The 19,392-nt window shown below is 43.4% G+C and overlaps 1 protein-coding gene and 1 long non-coding RNA gene across 2 annotated transcripts in view; both read right to left on the bottom strand.

Moving 5' to 3' along the window:
• Window positions 1–18,413, bottom strand: part of ppp2r5c (protein phosphatase 2 regulatory subunit B'gamma) — a 113,709-nt gene extending 95,296 nt beyond the window's left edge. Inside the window, exons 1-3 of the mRNA XM_033026521.1 lie at window positions 18,237–18,413; window positions 17,881–17,940; window positions 3,469–3,628 (exon numbers count right to left, since the gene is read on the bottom strand). Coding sequence (XP_032882412.1) covers window positions 3,469–3,628; window positions 17,881–17,940; window positions 18,237–18,263 — 247 coding nt within the window. The 5' untranslated portion in view covers window positions 18,264–18,413. The remainder of the gene's footprint in view (window positions 1–3,468; window positions 3,629–17,880; window positions 17,941–18,236) is intronic.
• LOC116976679 lies at window positions 9,756–13,575 on the bottom strand. Its single transcript, XR_004413020.1, has 2 exons — window positions 13,532–13,575; window positions 9,756–10,130 (listed from the first exon to the last, which is right to left on the bottom strand). It is a non-coding gene; the product is annotated as an uncharacterized LOC116976679 (long non-coding RNA).
• Window positions 18,414–19,392: the final 979 nt, after the last annotated feature.

Here is a 19,392-nt window from a genome sequence, read left to right as displayed (position 1 = left end):
TACCTGGACCAGGACTGCTCAAAGTGGAAAAGTAGCATTCAGACTGATATTGAGCACCCCATGAAGATGCAATAAGAACACACACAAGTTCTATATTTTCCCCAGAGTACTAATGGGTAGAACATTCCAGAATTGAGGCAAAGAGAGGCCAAAAGTGCAGAAAATATTTTGAAGTTAGGATAGTGAAGGCGGTGATCTGATGCCTCTTCTATCCTTTATCTTCCTTGGTGGTAAAGGTTGTAGGTATTGTTGGAATTGTCTGGTCAAATAACTGCAGTAGACTTTCTTAATGATCCACATTCAAGCCAGTGGTGGAGAAAATAGATGATTAGGGTATTTGATGTAGCAACAATCACATGGGATGCGTTACTGTCGACGGTAATGCTTGAGTTGTTGGTAGTACACACATCCAGCCAAGTTTAGAGAATTCTGTCATGCACCAAATGTTCGTATTTATAGTCAATGGAAAGAGCTTCAGAACGAGAGGCACTGCTGTAGGATATCCAACTTTTGTTCTGCTCATGCAGACACAATATTTAAGAAAAGTACAACTGAATGTTTTGGTCAATAGTAACTCCCAGGAGGGACTCAGTGATGATAATGCCATGAACATCATTGAAGTGCCATCTCATGTTGGAGATTGTTACTTAGTATCCCATCCAAGACGGTGGTGAATGCTGGGGATTGCAAGGGCTACTCACCACTTCCTGCCCATCAGTACAACCACCCTTGTCCATCCAGCTGGTGGGACTAATTGTACTCAAGGATTATGGAGGAGGAATCTAGCACCTTGCTTCTAAAATATGATTGTGTGAGTATTATTATATCAAGAGTGGCTGGATTTCTCTCATGTTGGAGATAACATTCTGTGGTGTAAATGTTACTTGCCACTTATCTTTCCATACCCAGGTGTTTTGCTGCATGCACTTCCTCATTTGCTACAGAGATGTGAGATAGGATGTCAAGATAGGATTGTAGTTCTGAGCCTGCCATGGTGTGGAGCTCTTCTTTTGTTGCCTCTACCTCCAGATCTTTTTCTCTAGTAAGGATTATTCACCTTCTACCATCTCTAACATTCCTCCTTTTCATGGACGCCTATTGGCCTTCTATCCTCTATAAATAACCTTATTTCCAATTGCCCATGCAACATCATCATCTTGACTTCCCCACTCCCCTTACCCCCACTGCAATCTTGCCCCTGAACTCACAGCCCTGTGCTCTCTCGGCAAGAGTCCCAGCATTGTTATTAAACCTGCCGACAAGGGAGGTGGTGTTGTATTCTGTCAGGCAAAATGTCTGCCAGTTCTCAAACACCTCCTCATACCTACCCCTTGACCATGACCCCACAGATGAACACCAGGCCATCATCTCCCAGACTGTTAGCGATTATAACCTCTGGCAATCTCTCCTCGCAACTTACAACCTTATTGTTTCCCAGCCCTGCACTCCCCACTTCTATATCTTTCCAAAAGTCAATAAACAGGAATACCCTGCTAGACCCATCGTTTCCACCTGCTCCTGTCGCACTGAAGTCATCTCCAAAATACTTTGATCCTCTGGTCTGGTCTCTTTCCATCTACATCTGAAACACCTCACACACCCTTCAATAACTTTCAATTTCCATTCCCCCATTGTTTCATCTTAACCATGGATGTCCTGTCCCTTTACACCTCCATCTCCCACCTGGAAGGTCTCAAGGCCCTCGGGTTCTTCCTTGAACAGAGACATAATCTATTTTCCTCTACTAACACTCTCCTTAGCCTGGAGGAACATGTCCTCACCATCAATAACTTCTCTCCTGACTCCTCTCACTTTCTTCAAGTTAAAGGTGTATCTATGGGCACTCGCATGGGTCCCAGCTATGCCTGCCGTTTTGTTGGTTACATTGAGCAGTCCTTATTCCAAACGTACACTAGCACCAAACCCAAACTTTTTCCTCCCTTAAACCAACAACTACATCAAGGCTGTCTCCTGTGCAGTGCAGAACTCACTGATTTCATTAATTTTACCACTAGCTTCCACCCTGATCTCAAATTCATTTGGAACCTCTAACACCTCTCTCCCATTTCTTGATCTCTGTCTCCTTCACAGGGGACAGATTATCAACTTACCCACCAACTTACAAACCCACCAACTCCACAGTTGTTTGGATTACACCTCCTTCCACCCTGCCACTTGCAAAAATGCTATCCCCTACTCTCAGTATCTCCATCTCCACCAGGTTGCTCTGAGGATGATCTTTACATTGTAGAACATATGATAATGGATTTCCTCCTGCTGTCATATGTAGATCCCTTACACACGTCTCCTTGTCCTATAGTTGTCCTCTCACTCCGCCTCTCCCCAGACCGAACAAGTATAGTCTTCCCCTGGACCTTTCACCCCAATAGCCTCCGCATCCAACACATCATTCTCCAACATTTCCGCCATCTCCAACGTGATCACACCACCAGTCACATCTTCCCATCCCCACTCCTTTGTGCCTACCGCAGAGATCTCTCCCTCCCCAACTCCTTGATTCACTCATCTCCCCACTCAAACTACCCCCTCCCTAGGTACTTTCCCCTGCAACCACAGGAGATATAATCTGTCCTTGTATCTCCACCCTCACCTCCATCCAGGAATCCCAACAGTCCTTCCAGATGAGACAAAGGTTCACGTGCACGTCCTCTAACCTCATATACCGCATCCAGTGTTCCCGGTGCGGCCTCCTTTACTTCGTCGAGACCAACCATAGACTCAGCGACCATTTTGCTGAATGCGCTCAGTCTATCAAAGCCGACCAGATCTCCTGGCTGCTGACCATTTAAACTCCGCTTCCCATTCCCAACTGACCTTTCTGCCTTGGGCCTCCTCAGCTTGCTTAGCTTCCAACCCAACTGTATGAACCTTGAATAGTCCAATTTTAGGTGACTAACCCAAGAACCTTACCTTCTTCCATCTAGCTTTCTCTTCCAGCTTGCTTTCCCCCCACCCCTGCAATCGGTCTGAAGAAGGGTCCTGACGCGAAAGGTCACCTATCCATGTTCTTTAGGGATGCTGTCTGGCCTGCTGTTACTCCAGCATTTTGTGCCTTTCTTTGCAAACCAGCATGTGCAGTTCTTTGTTTCTATATTTTGACTGCCCCACTGCGAAATGGTCTACTTTGAAGAAGTTCTCCTCTCTCCGACAGAAGTTCTGTGCAACTGCTCACCCTCGGTGATCCCTGTTGCTCCTGGCTCTACAACCAGGTTCTGACCTGCACCGACTACCACATGTGTTTCAACACTTGCCTACACCACCATCTTGTGCCTCATGGCACAATGACCACGAATTTCACTGTGCCTCGTTACATGTCAATAAAGTACCATTGTATTTTAAGCTTTGCATAGCAACAGATTTCTTTTGATTTTCCATCAGCTACATCTAAGTGGATTGATCAACTTAAAAATTGCCTTAGTTAGATCCATAAAAATGAACAAACATTACCTTTCAAAGGTGGTAGTTTTTGTAGTTCCCTGTTGTTACTGATATTGAACCGAGAAGAACTCTGTCGCTTTTCTTTCTTCACTACTGTAGAACCAGGAAGCTTTATCTTTGCTAACTGTGTTGTAGGAAGAGTATTGTTGTTGGATCTCTTGTTTGAACTCTGCAAAATAAAAACTTGGTTGAAGCTTGGCTTTTGTGAAGCTGCAACTTTTAGTTTTATATATTTAGATCTAAATCATCTGTTACTGTATGAAAAGCCTAACAAATATCACTTAAGAAATTTAAAAGTCATTTTTGTTATCACAGAATAAGATTTTATGCAACACTACAGTGAAAGGAAAAGTAATATTTCAAGTTGTTTTGTATTCAGAAATGAAATTTGTATACATGCCCATCCACCCATAGATCCTTCCACTGCAAGCAAAGCTTTTTTATTGAGTAAATAATGCATCATCAAAAATGAACGTTTAGGGGACTGGAGGGGTGGATGGGGATGAATTTGGCAGTTGTTGCATGGCTGTAGGCATCTCCTGGTGGGTGGAGAGGAGGTGTTTTCGCACTCCTTCTCTCCCTATCCCTTACACTCCCCCAAGCTGCAACTGAGTCGAGCTGGGAGCACTGAATAGCCTCACCTGCTCACTCACCGAGTCAGTGAGACAGCTGGCGGCAACTCTCCCTGCACCTGCTCACTCTCCTCTCGGCTCTTTGTGATCCTCTCCCACATGTTCTTGTTCATCTCCAACTTACAATAAGTTGAAAACATGAAGAGTTCTCAGGAACGGAACACTGTTGTAACCTGGGACCTCTTGTAGGAAGGATCAGCTGTCAGAGATTCCTAGGCTTAGGCCATGAATGCTTGGCTAATTATAAATAAACAGGATTTCAAAGAAAAATCCAAATCAGTATATTTTCTCGTTACTAGGTGAGGAACACAAAAGTAGTTGATCAGAATTTTTATTGTGACTGCTGGAAATGTTTTCAAATATAGTTGAGATCAACAGAAAGCTTACATCAAAAAAGTTTCACCAAAATACAAAGAAGTACAATGTAGAGATGTAATATAAATAACAATGAAAGATACAAATTTTAACAGATTCAGGTTAGTTTTTTGTCATATACACCAATTCCTTGATCAATGTGAAGCTCCATTCTGAAGAATTCATACTCAAGCATGCATACTCAGAGTAAACAGCACAAATGGTAATGATAGATGCAACAAGAAATACAACGATGAATGCAAAACAGCAGAATGGTGCAAGATTGTATGCAATTTGAATATTAATGTGCAATAACTAAATTACTGAATAATGCAATGTTAAGAGTACATGGCAGCACCCCCAGCAAGTGGGGATGAAGCTATTCTTAAGTCCAAACATCCAGGCCTTCAAGCTCCTGCATCTTCTCCTAGAAGTGAGGAAAGAGTATGAACAGGGTGATACACATCCTTTATGATACTTCCATCACCATGAAGATGGACTGGATGGAAGGAAGTGACGAGTCTGTGATGGACTGCTCCGTGTTCACCATTCTCCCAAAAGGTTCAAGTGGTCAAGATCATGGCTTTTGCCATTCCAGACTGAGATACATCCTAGGTACACAAAAATGCTGGAGAAACTCAGCGGGTGCAGCAGCATCTATGGAGCGAAGGAAATAGGCGACGTTTCGGGCCGAAACCCTTCTTCAGACTGATGGGGGGTGGGGGGGAGAAGGAAGGAAAAAGGGAGGAGGAGGAGCCCGAGGGCGGGGGGATGGGAGGAGACAGCTCGAGGGTTAAGGAAGGGGAGGAGACAGCAAGGGCTAGCAAAACTGGGAGAATTCAACGTTCATGCCATCAGGACGCAAGCAACCCAGGCGGAATATGAGGTGCTGTTCCTCCAATTTCCGGTGTTGCTCACTCTGGCAATGGAGGAGACCCAGGACAGAGAGGTCGGATTGGGAATGGGAGGGGGAGTTGAAGTGCTGAGCCACCGGGAGTTCAGGTAGGTTATTGCGGACTGAGCGGAGGTGTTCGGCGAAACGATCGCCCAACCTCCGCTTAGTCTCCCCGATGTAAATCAGCTGACATCTAGAGCAGCGGATGCAGTAGATGAGGTTGGAGGAGATACAGGTGAACCTTTGTCGCACCTGGAACGACTGCTTGGGTCCTTGAATGGAGTCGAGGGGGGAGGTGAAGGGACAGGTGTTGCATTTCTTGCAGTTGCAACGGAAAGTGCCCGGGGAGGGGGTGGTACGGGAGGGAATGGAAGAATTGACAAGGGAGTTGCGGAGGGAGCGGTCTTTGCGGAAGGCAGACATAGGGGGAGATGGGAAGATGTGGCGAGTGGTGGGGTCACGTTGGAGGTGGCGGAAATGGCGGAGGATTATTTGTTGTATTTGCTGGCTGGTGGGGTGAAAGGTGAGGACTAGGGGGACTCTGCCCTTGTTGCGAGTGCGGGGATGGGGAGAGAGAGCAGTGTTGCGGGGTATGGATGAGACCCTGGTGCGAGCCTCATCTATGGTGGCGGAGGGGAATCCCCGTTCCCTGAAGAACGAGGACATTTCCGATGCCCTGGTGTGGAACGTCTCATCCTGGGAGCAGATGCGGCGTAGGCGGAGGAATTGGGAGTAGGGGATACATCCTGTCAGCTTACTATAGTGCATCTGTAGAACATGCAGTCTGATTGTAGAATCAATTGTGATTGAGTGTGAAACAATTTGGAAGATTATGTAGCAATTCTGTAAATGTTTGCATATCTTTCAAATATCTGCACTTTGGTCACTTTTTTGTTGCAGCTCCCAAATCTCTTAAGTAGTAACAAACAAACCCTCTTGTGACATGTAATTAATTAATGGAGCAGTTGAAGATGGCTGGGCTGAGGAATCTGCCAGGATATACATTCAGCAATGCCCCAAGATTAACGTCCAACAACCACAGCCATCTATTTTCAGAGAAGACATGACTCCAGAGTGAAACTTTGACTTGATTTTTATTTTATTAAGGTTTATCGATGCTGCATGGTGAAAGGCTGCTTTAGTGTCAGTCATTCACTCTCACTTCTACTTGGTTCTTGGTTACTTGGTCCTCCAAAATATTCCAACTGGAATTTAAACTGGAGGTGGTGAAGGGAGGGATTAAGCCAGAAAGGGTTATTGGGAAGAAAGTGCTACTTTAAATTTTGTTGCATCTGGTTGGGTAACTATAGTTTGGTGGAGATTATTCCATGCTTTAATTGTGCGTGGGAAGAACAAATTGCTGTACACATCTGTCTTTGTAGCTGGGATCACAAATTGGATCGAATGCCCTCGTCTGCTCCTAATTGGTTTGGGGTTGGTGTAGGTCTTGTGATCTATGTCTAGCTGACCATTTAACATTTTGTAAAAACAGGTCAAACGGTGAGCTTCACGTCTGTCTTGGAGAGGGTTCCACCCCAGAGAATTCAGAAGTTTGGTGACACTCGCTTCTCTCTCATAGGTGTTAGTAACAAATCGAGCGGCCTGTCTTTGGACATGTTCGATGGATGAAATGTTTTTATCTGTGTATGGGTCCCAAGCTGCAACTGCGTAGTCCAAATGAGGTCGAACGAGGGTGAAATACAGCTTCTCCTCGACAGAAGCTGAACAATGATGAAAGTTGCGCCTCAGGAAGTTTAGGACACCTGTTGCTTTCACTGTTGCATGATGAGTCTGACCATTCCAACGCAGATCATTTTGCAATTTGATGCCAAGATACTTGGTTTGTTTGGATTCTTCAACGGTGACACCAAGTATGTTGTAGGATGTGACGCCTGGATTCCTCTTTCAGGTGACACGCATGGTTTCACATTTGGAAGGGTTGAACTGCATGCCCCATTGTTGTGACCACTCGACCATAGTATCGAGATCCTTTTGGAGAGCAACTTCATCATCAGTTGACTTAATTGGACGGTACAGCAAACAATCATCAGCGAATAGTCTGGTCGTACTTGCGACTTTTTCATGGATGTCATTTATGTAAAGCAAAAATAGGTGTGGGCCAAGTACTGTGCCCTGTGGTGTACCAATCAACACTGGATGCCAATTGGAGCTCTTTCCGTTCACACACACACGCTGAAGACGTTTTGTCAGGAAACTGGAAATCCATCGTTTCGTGTTGGAACGAATACTCAGGTTTACCCGGAGGTATTAAACCCAGACAAGTTGCAAGTTTCATGACTGGCATATTTGAAACAATATCTCCTTCATTACAGCCATTCTACTATATTATGTAAAAATGTCTTCATTTTTCATTCACTGATGAGGTGACCTTTATTGTTGATAACTAATGGCCCTTGCATTAAATGACCAACTAAACCATTTCAGAGGACAATTAAAACAAAATACACTGCTGTGGATCAGGAGTCACAAATGGCCAGAAAATGTCATCTAAAGCATAATTTAGTCTTTCTTACAAATGTTGCTTGACCTCCTGAGCATTCAGTATTTTGATTTTCGAGGCATCTTGGCAGTATAACAATCTTCATAGAAGTTTAGTAGTCCTAACTTAATTAACAAATTAAATTCCCCACGTGCTATGTAGAATTTGCTCACATCTCCAGATCATTTGTACTGATCCCTGACTTACAAGTAGAATGACTATCATGATATCTTGCCAAGTAATAGTTTATTAAAATATTCTTACGTCACATCAAGAGTATGGCCCTTCATAATAAGGTGATGGCTCTTTTTAAAAGTAAAAATGCATGTCAGGAGTTAGTGGGAGAATGCAGGAGAATGGGGTTGAGAGGGAAAGATAAATCAGCCGTGATTGAATGGTAAAATAGACTTGATGGGCTGAATGGCCTAATTCTGCTTCTAGAAATGAAAATTAAACTTTTAACTTAACAGTATAAACTAACACTCAAGTATTCTGGTTACATTTGGCTTGAATTGAGAAATATTTTTGCTAGTGCTAACTCGTTTGGAAGAGCCTAACATAAATAAGTATCACTATCTGTAAAAAAATGCCTGCAATGAAAAACTTTACATGACTTACCGTGGAAGATTATTATACAAATGCGTAAATAATTGATGAGGTGGTGATGCAATTCTACTTTAATATATTGTAACTTTACTGAAATAGTGATCCTTTCCTTCCCTGCTGCCAGAGACTTAGGACACGGATGCAATTCTACTTGCATTCATTTTCCTTATTCACTTTTCATTGGTTACATATTTAACAAGATTAACATAACCCAGTACAGCCTTGGATAAAAATAGATTTTGACATTATTCTCAAATTGTCAATGTAATTTATCTACCAAGTTAGAGAGAGTATTTACAAAATTCAACTAAAACGTGTTCTGTCAACTTAATTTTCTGTGTCCAACCGCCATTAAACATAACCATACTCATATGAAATGGCAGACAAGAATCCAAATATATCCAAAAAGTATCAAAATAGATTAGTTGAAAAGAATGTGTATTATACTTCTTCTATGAGTGTGCTGCAGTAATTACCAAACAGAATGTAAATATTTGTAGTACATATTTACGTGCTCCAATCCACAAAATGTAGCCTTGCTCAATGGTTGCATTTCTACCTTGCCACGTAAAAGTTTAAAACTCACCTTCCAAGCAGTCTCTTCAGTACAGTCCCAAAACTCACCAATGGAACTCTTTATAATGAAAGACCCCATGGCATTGAAGGATGGCTGGGAATTTCTAGCTAGCATTTATTGAACTTCGTTTGATATATCGCTTTATTGTGCCAGACCTTGCAATGCAGTTTGGCTATCTTGTTGTATGATAGCAATAAATAAATTTTACCAGTGTAGTAAAGCACTTTGGGAAAACTCAAGTTATTATAAAACAGTGTTCTTTTCATGGTCTTTTGAAATACAAAAACAGGTGGTTAACCAATAGGATTGCAGAGTTATTTCAAGGGAGGATTATGAAAGTTTGTTGCACAACAGATAATGTTTTCTGGTGCAAAGGCTGATAGAAAATCTATTTAATTTCTCACCCATTTCTTTATTCCCATTTTTAATATGACCTTCTTTGAAGGGACACAAATTCACTAATGCTACGTGATCAAAGTATTTTTTTTTCCATTTCATGCTAGTTTTCATGTTTTACTCCCAATTTAATTATATGAAAATCAACCACACTTGTTTTTAGCTGGATCTGGGGCTATCTCAATCAACCTACTACTTCCATTAGTTTATTTTTAAGGTCATCTTTTGGATTTTGTAGGTTAAATATGGGAACTGGGAAAAGGAAACTACAGTTAATGAAAACTCACAGACATCTATTGGTTCAAAAACATTATTTAGCTCAAGTAAAGAGTCACGTCCAACAAATATTCTTATTTTAATAAATTGTATTTTGTTTCCAAGAATACAGCAACATATTTGGTAGGCCCAGAGCGGTTGTGTGGGTTTGGGTGCCACTGTATTTAATTGACATCCCTTCGGCAAGGAGGAGATGAGGAAGTTGGTCCAAATGGCTGCCCTCTGTGTATATTTACTGTTGAGGTGTACAAATACAGTAAAACTCTGACAATCCAGCATCTGGTTGTGGGGAAATCATGATGGTTCATCATCTGGCTCACTCATTGGGGTATGCAGCTAGAGTCGGGAATGCTGGTCTGAAACATACAAGCTGAAATTCTGCGGCTTCCATTTCCTTTTAAACTTACTGGGTTCACCAGCAAATTATTGTGTAACCTGAAAAAAAGTGGACTAAAGGGAGGGGGCAGGAGGTGGTGGAAGATGACTAGAGGAGAAATTACTAGACAATTCGATTCCAATTTGTAGAATGAACAAAGAGGGAGAGGCACACAAATGATAACTGAAATTACAGGTTTTGCCAAGTATATTTAATGGTAGAATATTCTTATTCTTTGCAATTCATATTTAGCTTTTGGAATATTTAACTCTAGAATGCTTGTTTTTGCATCAAATGAGAAGTTTGTTTTTCGATAGCAAAAGTAATCATCCACACAAGTTGCATCATATGGTCTTTAATGATGTGGAAAATGCAGAAGCTTCACAAAGTTGCAAGAATTTGGCAATTTTATGAAGCTTCTGCTTCATGAGAAGCTCATTATAGCATATTTCTGCAATAAAACAAACAAAAAGAAAAATGGAACAAGTAGGTTAAGTAAATTAGTTTAAGGAGTCCAAGAGGTTATTATTCCAAAATGCAGAGTAGACCCAAATCGCCCTAGCAAAGCACCCTCAAACTTTATATTAGGGTAAGATAATCAGGAGAGATCACAGAAATAAGGTATTGCCTCAGATCCAACAAAAAAAAAGGTATGGCTGTTTTCATATATAATAAATTTGGAGGAAAACCTGAAAATTAGGATTTCCACATCGACTAAATTAGAAACACTTAGCTAAATACAAAGCAACAAGTGAACTAAGCCAAGTTGTGCTAAATGCCAAGATGTGAGTGAAGTGAAACTACAACATGAACAGGTAAAAGATATTTCTATTACAAAAAAATGTTGAGTTTTGCTATCATTATTGCCAGTTTTACCAGATAGACGTGGTACCACCACTCCAAGGCTTTGTAGGATCAGTTCCCACCACAAGGAGCACAATATCCATGCTGAGACTGCGGAGAGTGAAGAGCTGAGTGCTGTGCTGTCCAAGAGGATACCACTGCATGCATCCGTCAGTTTGGATGTCAAGATAGATGTAAAAACAAACTACAGCACTACCACAATCTTCAGCGTCTTTCTAGAATGATATCAATACCTTAATTACTGAATACTTCTATATTTTGTAGCAATTCCTGCTGCAGTTACCAACTATTGTTGATGTAAAAACAAGAGACTGCTTTGTACTGAAGGATATTTATTCCACAATCAACTAAACTGAATTATTTAGTCATTGGCAAACCCCACAAATAGCAATGAAACAATGTTCAAACACGCTGCTGCATTTCTTAGACCAAAACAGTAATTAGAATTCCAAAGCGCAATTAAGAAGTTGTTTGGTGCTTTGAACCCCAAGATTGTGAAAATACAGCAAAACAAATATCTCTCATGAAATGTTGCCACAAGATGTGGGGGCAAGATTTGGACACAGGAAATAAACTGACATTGACAAGAAATACTTACATTGCACAAGTAAAATTTGGTAAGAATAATTGTTGTTGTTGCTTTGGTGAGCAAAACATTGTCCAAAATCTATCTATATAACTAAAAGTCTCATCTTGACCACTTCCTGTGGTCCTCCTCCGCTGAGGCAGCCCCGAGGATTTTTCCGATCGATGTAAAATAAAAAAGTTATGAGTGATTAAAAAATCTTGAGATCTATATAACTAAAAGTCTCATCTTGACGCCTTACTGTCTGCGCTGTATATTGATTTTAGAAAAAACGCTACCCTATATCGCTATGATTTTTGGCCATCTTACTCACAGTCCTCCTCTGCTGAGGCAGCCCCGAGGATTTTTCCGATCAATGAAAAATAAAAGTTATGAGTGTTTAAAAAATCTTGAGATCTATATAACTAAAAGTCTCATCTTGACGCCTTCCTGTCTGCGCTGTATATTGATTTTAGAAAAAACGCTACCCTATATCGCTATGATTTTTGGCCATCTTACTCAGTCCTCCTCCGCTGAGTCAACCCCGAAAATATATATTTTTTGAGTGTTTAAAAATCTTGGGATCAGCTGATTGGTCCTCTCGCCTGTCAATCACCATGATGAAGTGGGGGGCAGGACTATAAAACCCTGGATGTCTGCAAGTGAGTCAGTCACTCTGGAACATCGTGAGGGAGAGGCCACAACTGTGATTCTAAGCTGTGAATCGCCATGTCATTAAAACCTCCTTCTTTCATCTCCGCAACATCGCCAAACTCAGACCCTCTCTCACTCCGCCTGCTGCTGAAAGACTCATCCATGCCTTCATCTCCTCCCGACTGGACTATTGCAACTCACTTCTCCTTGGCATCAGCTCCACCTACATCAACCGACTCCAACTGGTCCAGAACGCAGCCGCCCGACTCATCACCCACACCAAATCCTGGCATCACATCACTCCAGTCCTCAAAAAACTTCACTGGCTTCCCATCTCCCACCGGATCACCTACAAAATCCTGGTCCTCACCTACAAAGCCCTCCACCATCTGGCCCCCACATATCTCATTGACCTCCTCTCCCCCTACCAACCCTCACGGTCCCTCAGATCCACATCAGCCGGTCTCCTCTCCATCCACAAGTCCAACCTCCGCAGTTTTGGGGACAGAGCCTTCTCCAGGGCAGCTCCCAGGCTCTGGAACTCCCTCCCCCAACTGATCCGCAATTCCGTGTCCCTCCCCATCTTCCAGTCCCGCCTTAAGACCCATCTCTTCACCTCTGCCTATCCTTAGCCCCACGTCCCCGTCCCTTTTCATCTGTGCATTAATTGCCTCATGCTGTGTTTTGTATTGAATTCTGTCTTTACTTTGTGTACTAGTCATGTCTCTACTATTTATTTCATTTCCCCTTACATGTTTTTCCTATACATGCTCAATTTTTGTAAGGTGTCCTTGAGACTCTTGAAAGGCGCCCATAAATAAAATGTATTATTATTATTATTAATCAACTGAACTGTGAGTCTGCAATGTACTTGCAATAAATTATTTGTTAGCCCTTAATGAAAATGAAATGAGTTGTTTGGCCTGTCCTGTGTTTGAAACTGCAATGGAAATGGAAATGAAGTGACAATGCAATCAGCTGTTTGGCCTGCCCTGTGCTTGAAACTGTAATGGATATGGAAATAAAGTGAAAATGCAATGTTTGGCCTGCCCTGTGCTTGAAACTGCAATGGAAATGGAAATCAAAGGAAAATTAAATGAGTTGTTTGGCCTGCCCTGTGCTTGAAATTGAAAGGGAAATGAAATGTATGGCCTGCCTGAATCCACTAATTTTGGCCCACAAGGCCCCTATTAGCCGAGAAACCCGTCCCTTTTGCCCAAAATGCCCGTATAAGCCCAGGAGCATTTTGGCCCAAAAGGCCCGTGCCCCAGGAGAAGTCCAGAAAAAGTGCCTTTCACTGAGACTTCGCTCAGATTTTTTTTTGAGAGCCCCTTCGGCCCATCAGTAAGTATTCCCCCTGCAAGTATTAAACCTCACCCCAGTATTTTTCTCCCTCCCTTCATTGGCTTCCTGTGAGATCCAGGCCAGGATAGACTTTCCTCCTTCATTGCTGTGATCTGCAGAAAAAGATGAAAAATATCTAAAATTGATTCTCCACCCACTCCCCCTTCTCTCTCACAGAGTCTCTCATCTGTTTTGTGCAGAATCTCTGGCAGTTTCTGAGCTGCCAACCCACCAGGCCTGAGTGACTGAGCTGCCAGCCCACCAGGCCTGAGTGACTGAGCTGCCAGCCCACCAGGCCTGAGTGACTGAGTTGCCAGCCCACCAGGCCTGAGTGACTGAGCTGCCAGCCTAAGAATCCATTCGACCCATACTGGCCCTCTGGAAACCAGTCTCTTCGGCCCACAACACCCATACTAGCGCTCCAGAAAGTCCCCCCCTGGCCACCAATATTGGAATTGCTGGAGAGTGGAATATTGCGTTGGGAGACCAGCCCTCCCAATGGGTCCCACTTAGTCTAGTACAAATTAAAAGCATTTTCCTATAAAATAGCAATACCCGCAATTTTTTTTAAAAAAAGAGCTCAGTATCATGAGCAATGGCAAGCAATAATATAACTGAACCAAATATCAGATTTGTTTTAAATCTTGTTTGGTACAATTTTTAAAAATGGGCTACATTTATGTACACTTGAAATTCAAACCAAGAAAAAGGGCGAGAGGCATCTCTCCGCCGCTCTAAAAATCATTATTGCCGAATGAATAGTGCTGTTAGTCTCCACGTTAAAAACAGAATGTAATAGACCTTCCTGACTGTGGCCTTTGGAACCTCCGGCATTCAGTCATTTGAAATAGATCCTGGTTTTGCATGGACCTCCTGCTAGTCCCAGACTTACTTTTCGGCTCCATTTGTCACCATACACTGTTGCCGGACTCCAGTTGGAAGAAATGAGACTTAAAAGAAAAACATTATGTCTCTGATCTTAGGCCAGCACAGGATTAAAGACCTCATTCATTTTGATGGAGACTATCAGTCTGCAGAATAGTAAAGTAACGTTTAAAATTATTTTAATTTTAATTTCACAGAGATCAATCTTTTGTATCAGGGTCACACATGTCTGGGTGGAAGGCAGGTCAGCCAGCGTTATCCAGTTATAGAAAGTATCATGGACAAAATTTATATTTTTCAAATTAGATTGATCTTAACTCGAGAAATGTAATCAGTGTCAAGATGGCATCTACAGTGCCCTCCATAATGTTTGGGACAAAGACCCATCATTTATTTATTTGCCTCTGTACTCCACAATTTGAGATATGTAATAGAAAAAATCACACGTGGTTAAAGTGCACATTGTCAGATTTTATTAAAGGCCATTTTTATACATTTTGGTTTCACCATGTAGAAATTACAGCTGTGTTTATACAAAGTCCCCCCATTTCAGGGCACCATAATGTTTGGGACACATGGCTTCACAGGTCTCTGTAATTGCTCAGGTGTGTTTAATTGCCTCCTTACTGCAGGTTCAAGAGAGCTCTCAGCACCTAGTCTTTCCTCCAGTCTTTCCATCGCCTTTGGAAACCTTTATTGCTGTTTATCAACATGAGGACCAAAGTTGTGCTAATGAAAGTCAAAGAAGCCATTATGAGACTGAGAAACAAGAATAAAACTGTTAGAGACATCAGCCAAGCCTTAGGCTTACCAAAATTAACTGTTTGGAACATCATTCGGAAGAAAGAGAGCACTGGTGAGCTTACTAATCGCAAAGGGACTGGCAGATCAAGGAAGACCTCCACAGCTGATGACAGAATTCTCTCTATAAATAAAGAAAAATCCCCAAACACCTGTCTGACAGACCAGAAACACTCTTCAGGAGTCAGGTGTGGATTTGTCAGTGACCACTGTCCGCAGAAGACTTCATGAACAGAAATACAGAGGCTACACTGCAAGATGCAAACCACTGGTGAGCTGCAAAAATAGGATGGCCAGGTTACAGTTTGCCAAGAAGTACTTAAAAGAGCAACCATAGTTCAGGAAAAATGTCTTGTGGACAGATGAGACAAAGATTAACGTATATCAGAGTGATGGCAAGAGCAAAGTATGGAGGAGGGAAGGAATTGCCCAAGATCCAAAGCATACCACCTCATCTGTGAAACATGGTGGCAGGGGGTGTTATGGCCTGGGCATGTATGGCTGCTGAAGGTACTGGCTCTTGTATCTTCATTGATGATACAACTGCTGATGGTAGTTGCGCAGAATGTTCGTAACGAGTCCGTGGATATATCGTAGCGGCTCATTATGCCAGCCGTAGGTACTCGGGGCATCAGGTAAGTAGGGACGTTTTTTCGGCCTGATGAAAAATGTCCACAAGTAAAAACAATAGCCCCAAGTACCTACGGCTGGCATAACAAGCTGCTACTCCTACGGACTCGTTACGAACATTCTGCGAGTTTGAAAACTCTGGAGAATTCGTGAGTATCTCGGGAAAGTGGGACAGGCCCTTAATGAATTCTGAAGTGCATAGACACATCCTATCTGCTCAAGTTCAAACAAATGCCTCAAAACTCATTGGCCAGCAGTTCATTCGACAGCAAACATACTACTAAAGCAACAAATGAGTTTTTCAAAGCTAGAAAATTGTAAATTCTTGAGTGGCCAAGTCAATCACCCGATCTGAACCCAATTGAGCTTGCCCTTTATATGCTGAAGAGAAAACTGAAGGGGACTAGCCCCCAAACCAAGCATAAGCTAAAGATGGCAGCAATACAGACCTGGCAGAGCATCACCAGAGAATACACCCAGCAACTGGTGATGTCCATGAATTGCAGACTTCAAGCAGTCATTGAATGCAAAGGATATGCAACAAAATACTAAACATGACTACTACTTTCATTTACATGACATTGCTGTGTCCCAAACATTATTGTGCCCTGAAATGGGGGGGACTATGTATAAACGCTGCTGTAATATCTACATGGTGAAACCAAAATGTGTAAAAATGGCCTTTATTAAAATCTGACAATGTGCACTTTAACCACATGTGATTTTTTTTTTCTATTACAAATCTCAGAGTACAGAGGCAAATAAATAAATGATGGGTCTTTGTCCCAAACATTATGGAGGGCACTGTAAATAACATCACTGGACCCGACACAAGTAGTTAGTGGAATAGCGAACGAGATTAGAAACATAGAAAATAGGTGCAGGAGGAGGCCATTCGGCCCTTCGAGCCAGCACCGCCATTCATTGTGATCATAGCTGATCATCCCCTATCAATAACCCGTGCCTGCCTTCTCCCCATAATCCTTGACTCCACTAGCCCCTAGAGCTATATCTAACTCTCTCTTAAATCCATCCAGTGACTTGGCCTCCACTGCCCTCTGTGGCAGGGAATTCCATAAATTCACAACTCTCTGGGTGAAAAAGGTTTTTCTCACCTCAGTCTTAAATAACCTCCCCTTTATTCTAAGACTGTGGCCCCTGGTTCTGGACTCACCCAACATTGGGAACATTTTCCCTGCATCTAGCTTGTCCAGTCCTTTTATAATTTTATATGTTTCTATAAGATCCCCCTCATCCTTCTAAACTCCAGTGAATACAAGCCTAGTCTTTTCAATCTTTCCTCATATGACAGTCTCGCCATCCCAGGGATCAATCTCGTGAACCTACGCTGCACTGCTTCAATCACAAGGATGTCCTTCCTCAAATTAGGAGACCAAAACTGTACACAATACTCCAGATGTGGTCTCACCAGAGCCCTATACAACTGCAGAAGAACCTCTTTACTCCTATACTGAAATCCTCTTGTTATGAATGCGTGCAGAGAGAGCAGACTACGAAGTGTTTCTGTGAAATCTGCACAATGACATGGATGGCGAGCAGCTCCCTTCAGCTCGGAGATATGCCGAGGAGAGCTGGTGAGGAGCCGTGTGTGTAGTGTGTTGTGTGGGGTTTGCCCACCGGCAAAGATCACGCGTGGTGAGCGGCCCCTTTCAGATTCCCCTAACGATAGAAGCCGATGATGATGAGAAGGAAATTCTATATCTGCATTCACAACGCGCTTTTAAATGTTATTCTGTTAGGCGTTCTTGCGCCCAATTATATTATAATTGCGTGAAATGTAGTAGACACAAGCGACTGTAGATGCCAGTTTACAAAACTAGACAGAGTGCTGGAGTAACTCAGCGGATCAGGCAGCATCCCTGGAGAACATGGATAGACAGGTGTTGTGTTGGGTCGGGACCCTGGTTCAGATTGCTGGTGTTCTCCAGAGATGTCCGCTGCGTTACTCCAGGTCCAGCACCGTGTGTCTGTCTGCAGGGGCGACCAAGTAAGTTGTGCTGCAGCCGGCCAGGAGCAGCTCGCCGCCGCCGTCCCCATTCATTTACCTCGTGTTCGGCATTCTCCTGTCCGTCCTCCGTGCCGCTTTTCCCATTTTTAGTAGGTTCCTAAGTGACAGATGCAGAAAGCAAGCACTCAATCAGCCGGGAGTTGAGGTGCGAGGAGAGAGACCGAGCGGTCAGTGCCGGGTTTGCGGCCACGGCCTCCCACCAAACATCCTCCCGCAGTTGGAGTTGGAGTGGCGGTTGTACCCCCCCTTCCCCGGTGGGAGGCCCATCGGCCCCTCGCCTCGCTGCCCGGGGAAGGGGGGGTACAACCGCCATTCCAACTCCCGGCCCCACACATTAGGCCCCAGCTCCCTCCCTCCCTCCCCAAACCCTCCGCGGCGCCGGCCTCTCCTCACCGTCTCTTCCTTGTTTTTATTCGGCATTGCGAGCCGTGCTGGGACGGTGTGGCCAGTGGCGAGCCGAGCCGACCCGCCCCCCGCTCCTCCCCTCCCCTCCCCCCGCTCCTCCCCTCCCCTCCCTGCTGGAGGCCGTCCGTCCGTCCGCCCGCGCCGCCCGGGGCCTCCGCCCCCCCGAGCCGCACGTGACCGCCCGCCCGCCCTCCCAGTGCAATAAGTCGCCCACTTTGTTCCAAACTTCTTCACCACAGCATCACAAATTGCCGAGAACACTGAAAATCTGCGTGCTTTTAGAAAATTAGAACAAATACCTCGTGTTGTGTTTATGTGACAATTGTACAAGACGTTGGTGAGGTCGCGGTTGGGCAATTGTGTTAATTTTGGTCACCCTGTTATAGGAAGGATGTTCTCCAAAGATTCAGAAAGTATTCATATCCCTTCACTTTTTCCACTTTTTGTTACGTTACAGCCTTATTTTAAAATTGATTAAATTCTTTTTTTTTATCATCAATCTACACGGCATCTCTGTGTGGTATCTTAGCTGCACGGAGGCGGAGAGGAGAGCTCTTCAGCGCGTCGTCCACAGAGCGCAGAGGATTATTGGGACACAGCTACCAGCCTTGGAGGGCATCTACCACACACAGTGCCTCAGTAAGGCCGTCAGCATCCATAAAGACTCCTCACACCCTTGTAACGGACTGTTCGAACTACTTCACTCCGGCAGACGTTACAAGGCCTTCTACGCCCGAACCTCCAGACTCAGAAACAGCTTTATTCCCAGAGCTATAGCGGCTCTGAACCGAACCTGCTGAGTGCCCCCCACCCCCCCCTGGTCTGTCTCCCTCGGATGGTCACGTCACACAGCTTATTTATTTATTTTACTTTTCTTTTACATCGGTTGTAAGCTGCATACTAAATCTCGTTGCACTGATGTGCAATGACAATAAAAGATATTATTATTATTATTATTATTACAATACCCCAGAATGAAGAAGCGAAAACAGGTGTTTAGAAATGTTTGCAAAGAAATTCAAAAGAAATAACTGAAATATCACATTTACATAAGTATTCAGATCATTTGCTATGACACTCAAAATTGAGCTTGGGTTCATCCTGTTTCCATTGATTACCCTTGAGATGTTTCTACAACTTGATT

This window comes from Amblyraja radiata, chromosome 9 (genome assembly GCF_010909765.2).
Source record: "Amblyraja radiata isolate CabotCenter1 chromosome 9, sAmbRad1.1.pri, whole genome shotgun sequence".
Classification (NCBI taxonomy): domain Eukaryota; kingdom Metazoa; phylum Chordata; class Chondrichthyes; order Rajiformes; family Rajidae; genus Amblyraja; species Amblyraja radiata.
Note: the sequence above shows the minus strand (reverse complement) of the source record. Positions and strands in the feature narration are given on the sequence as shown.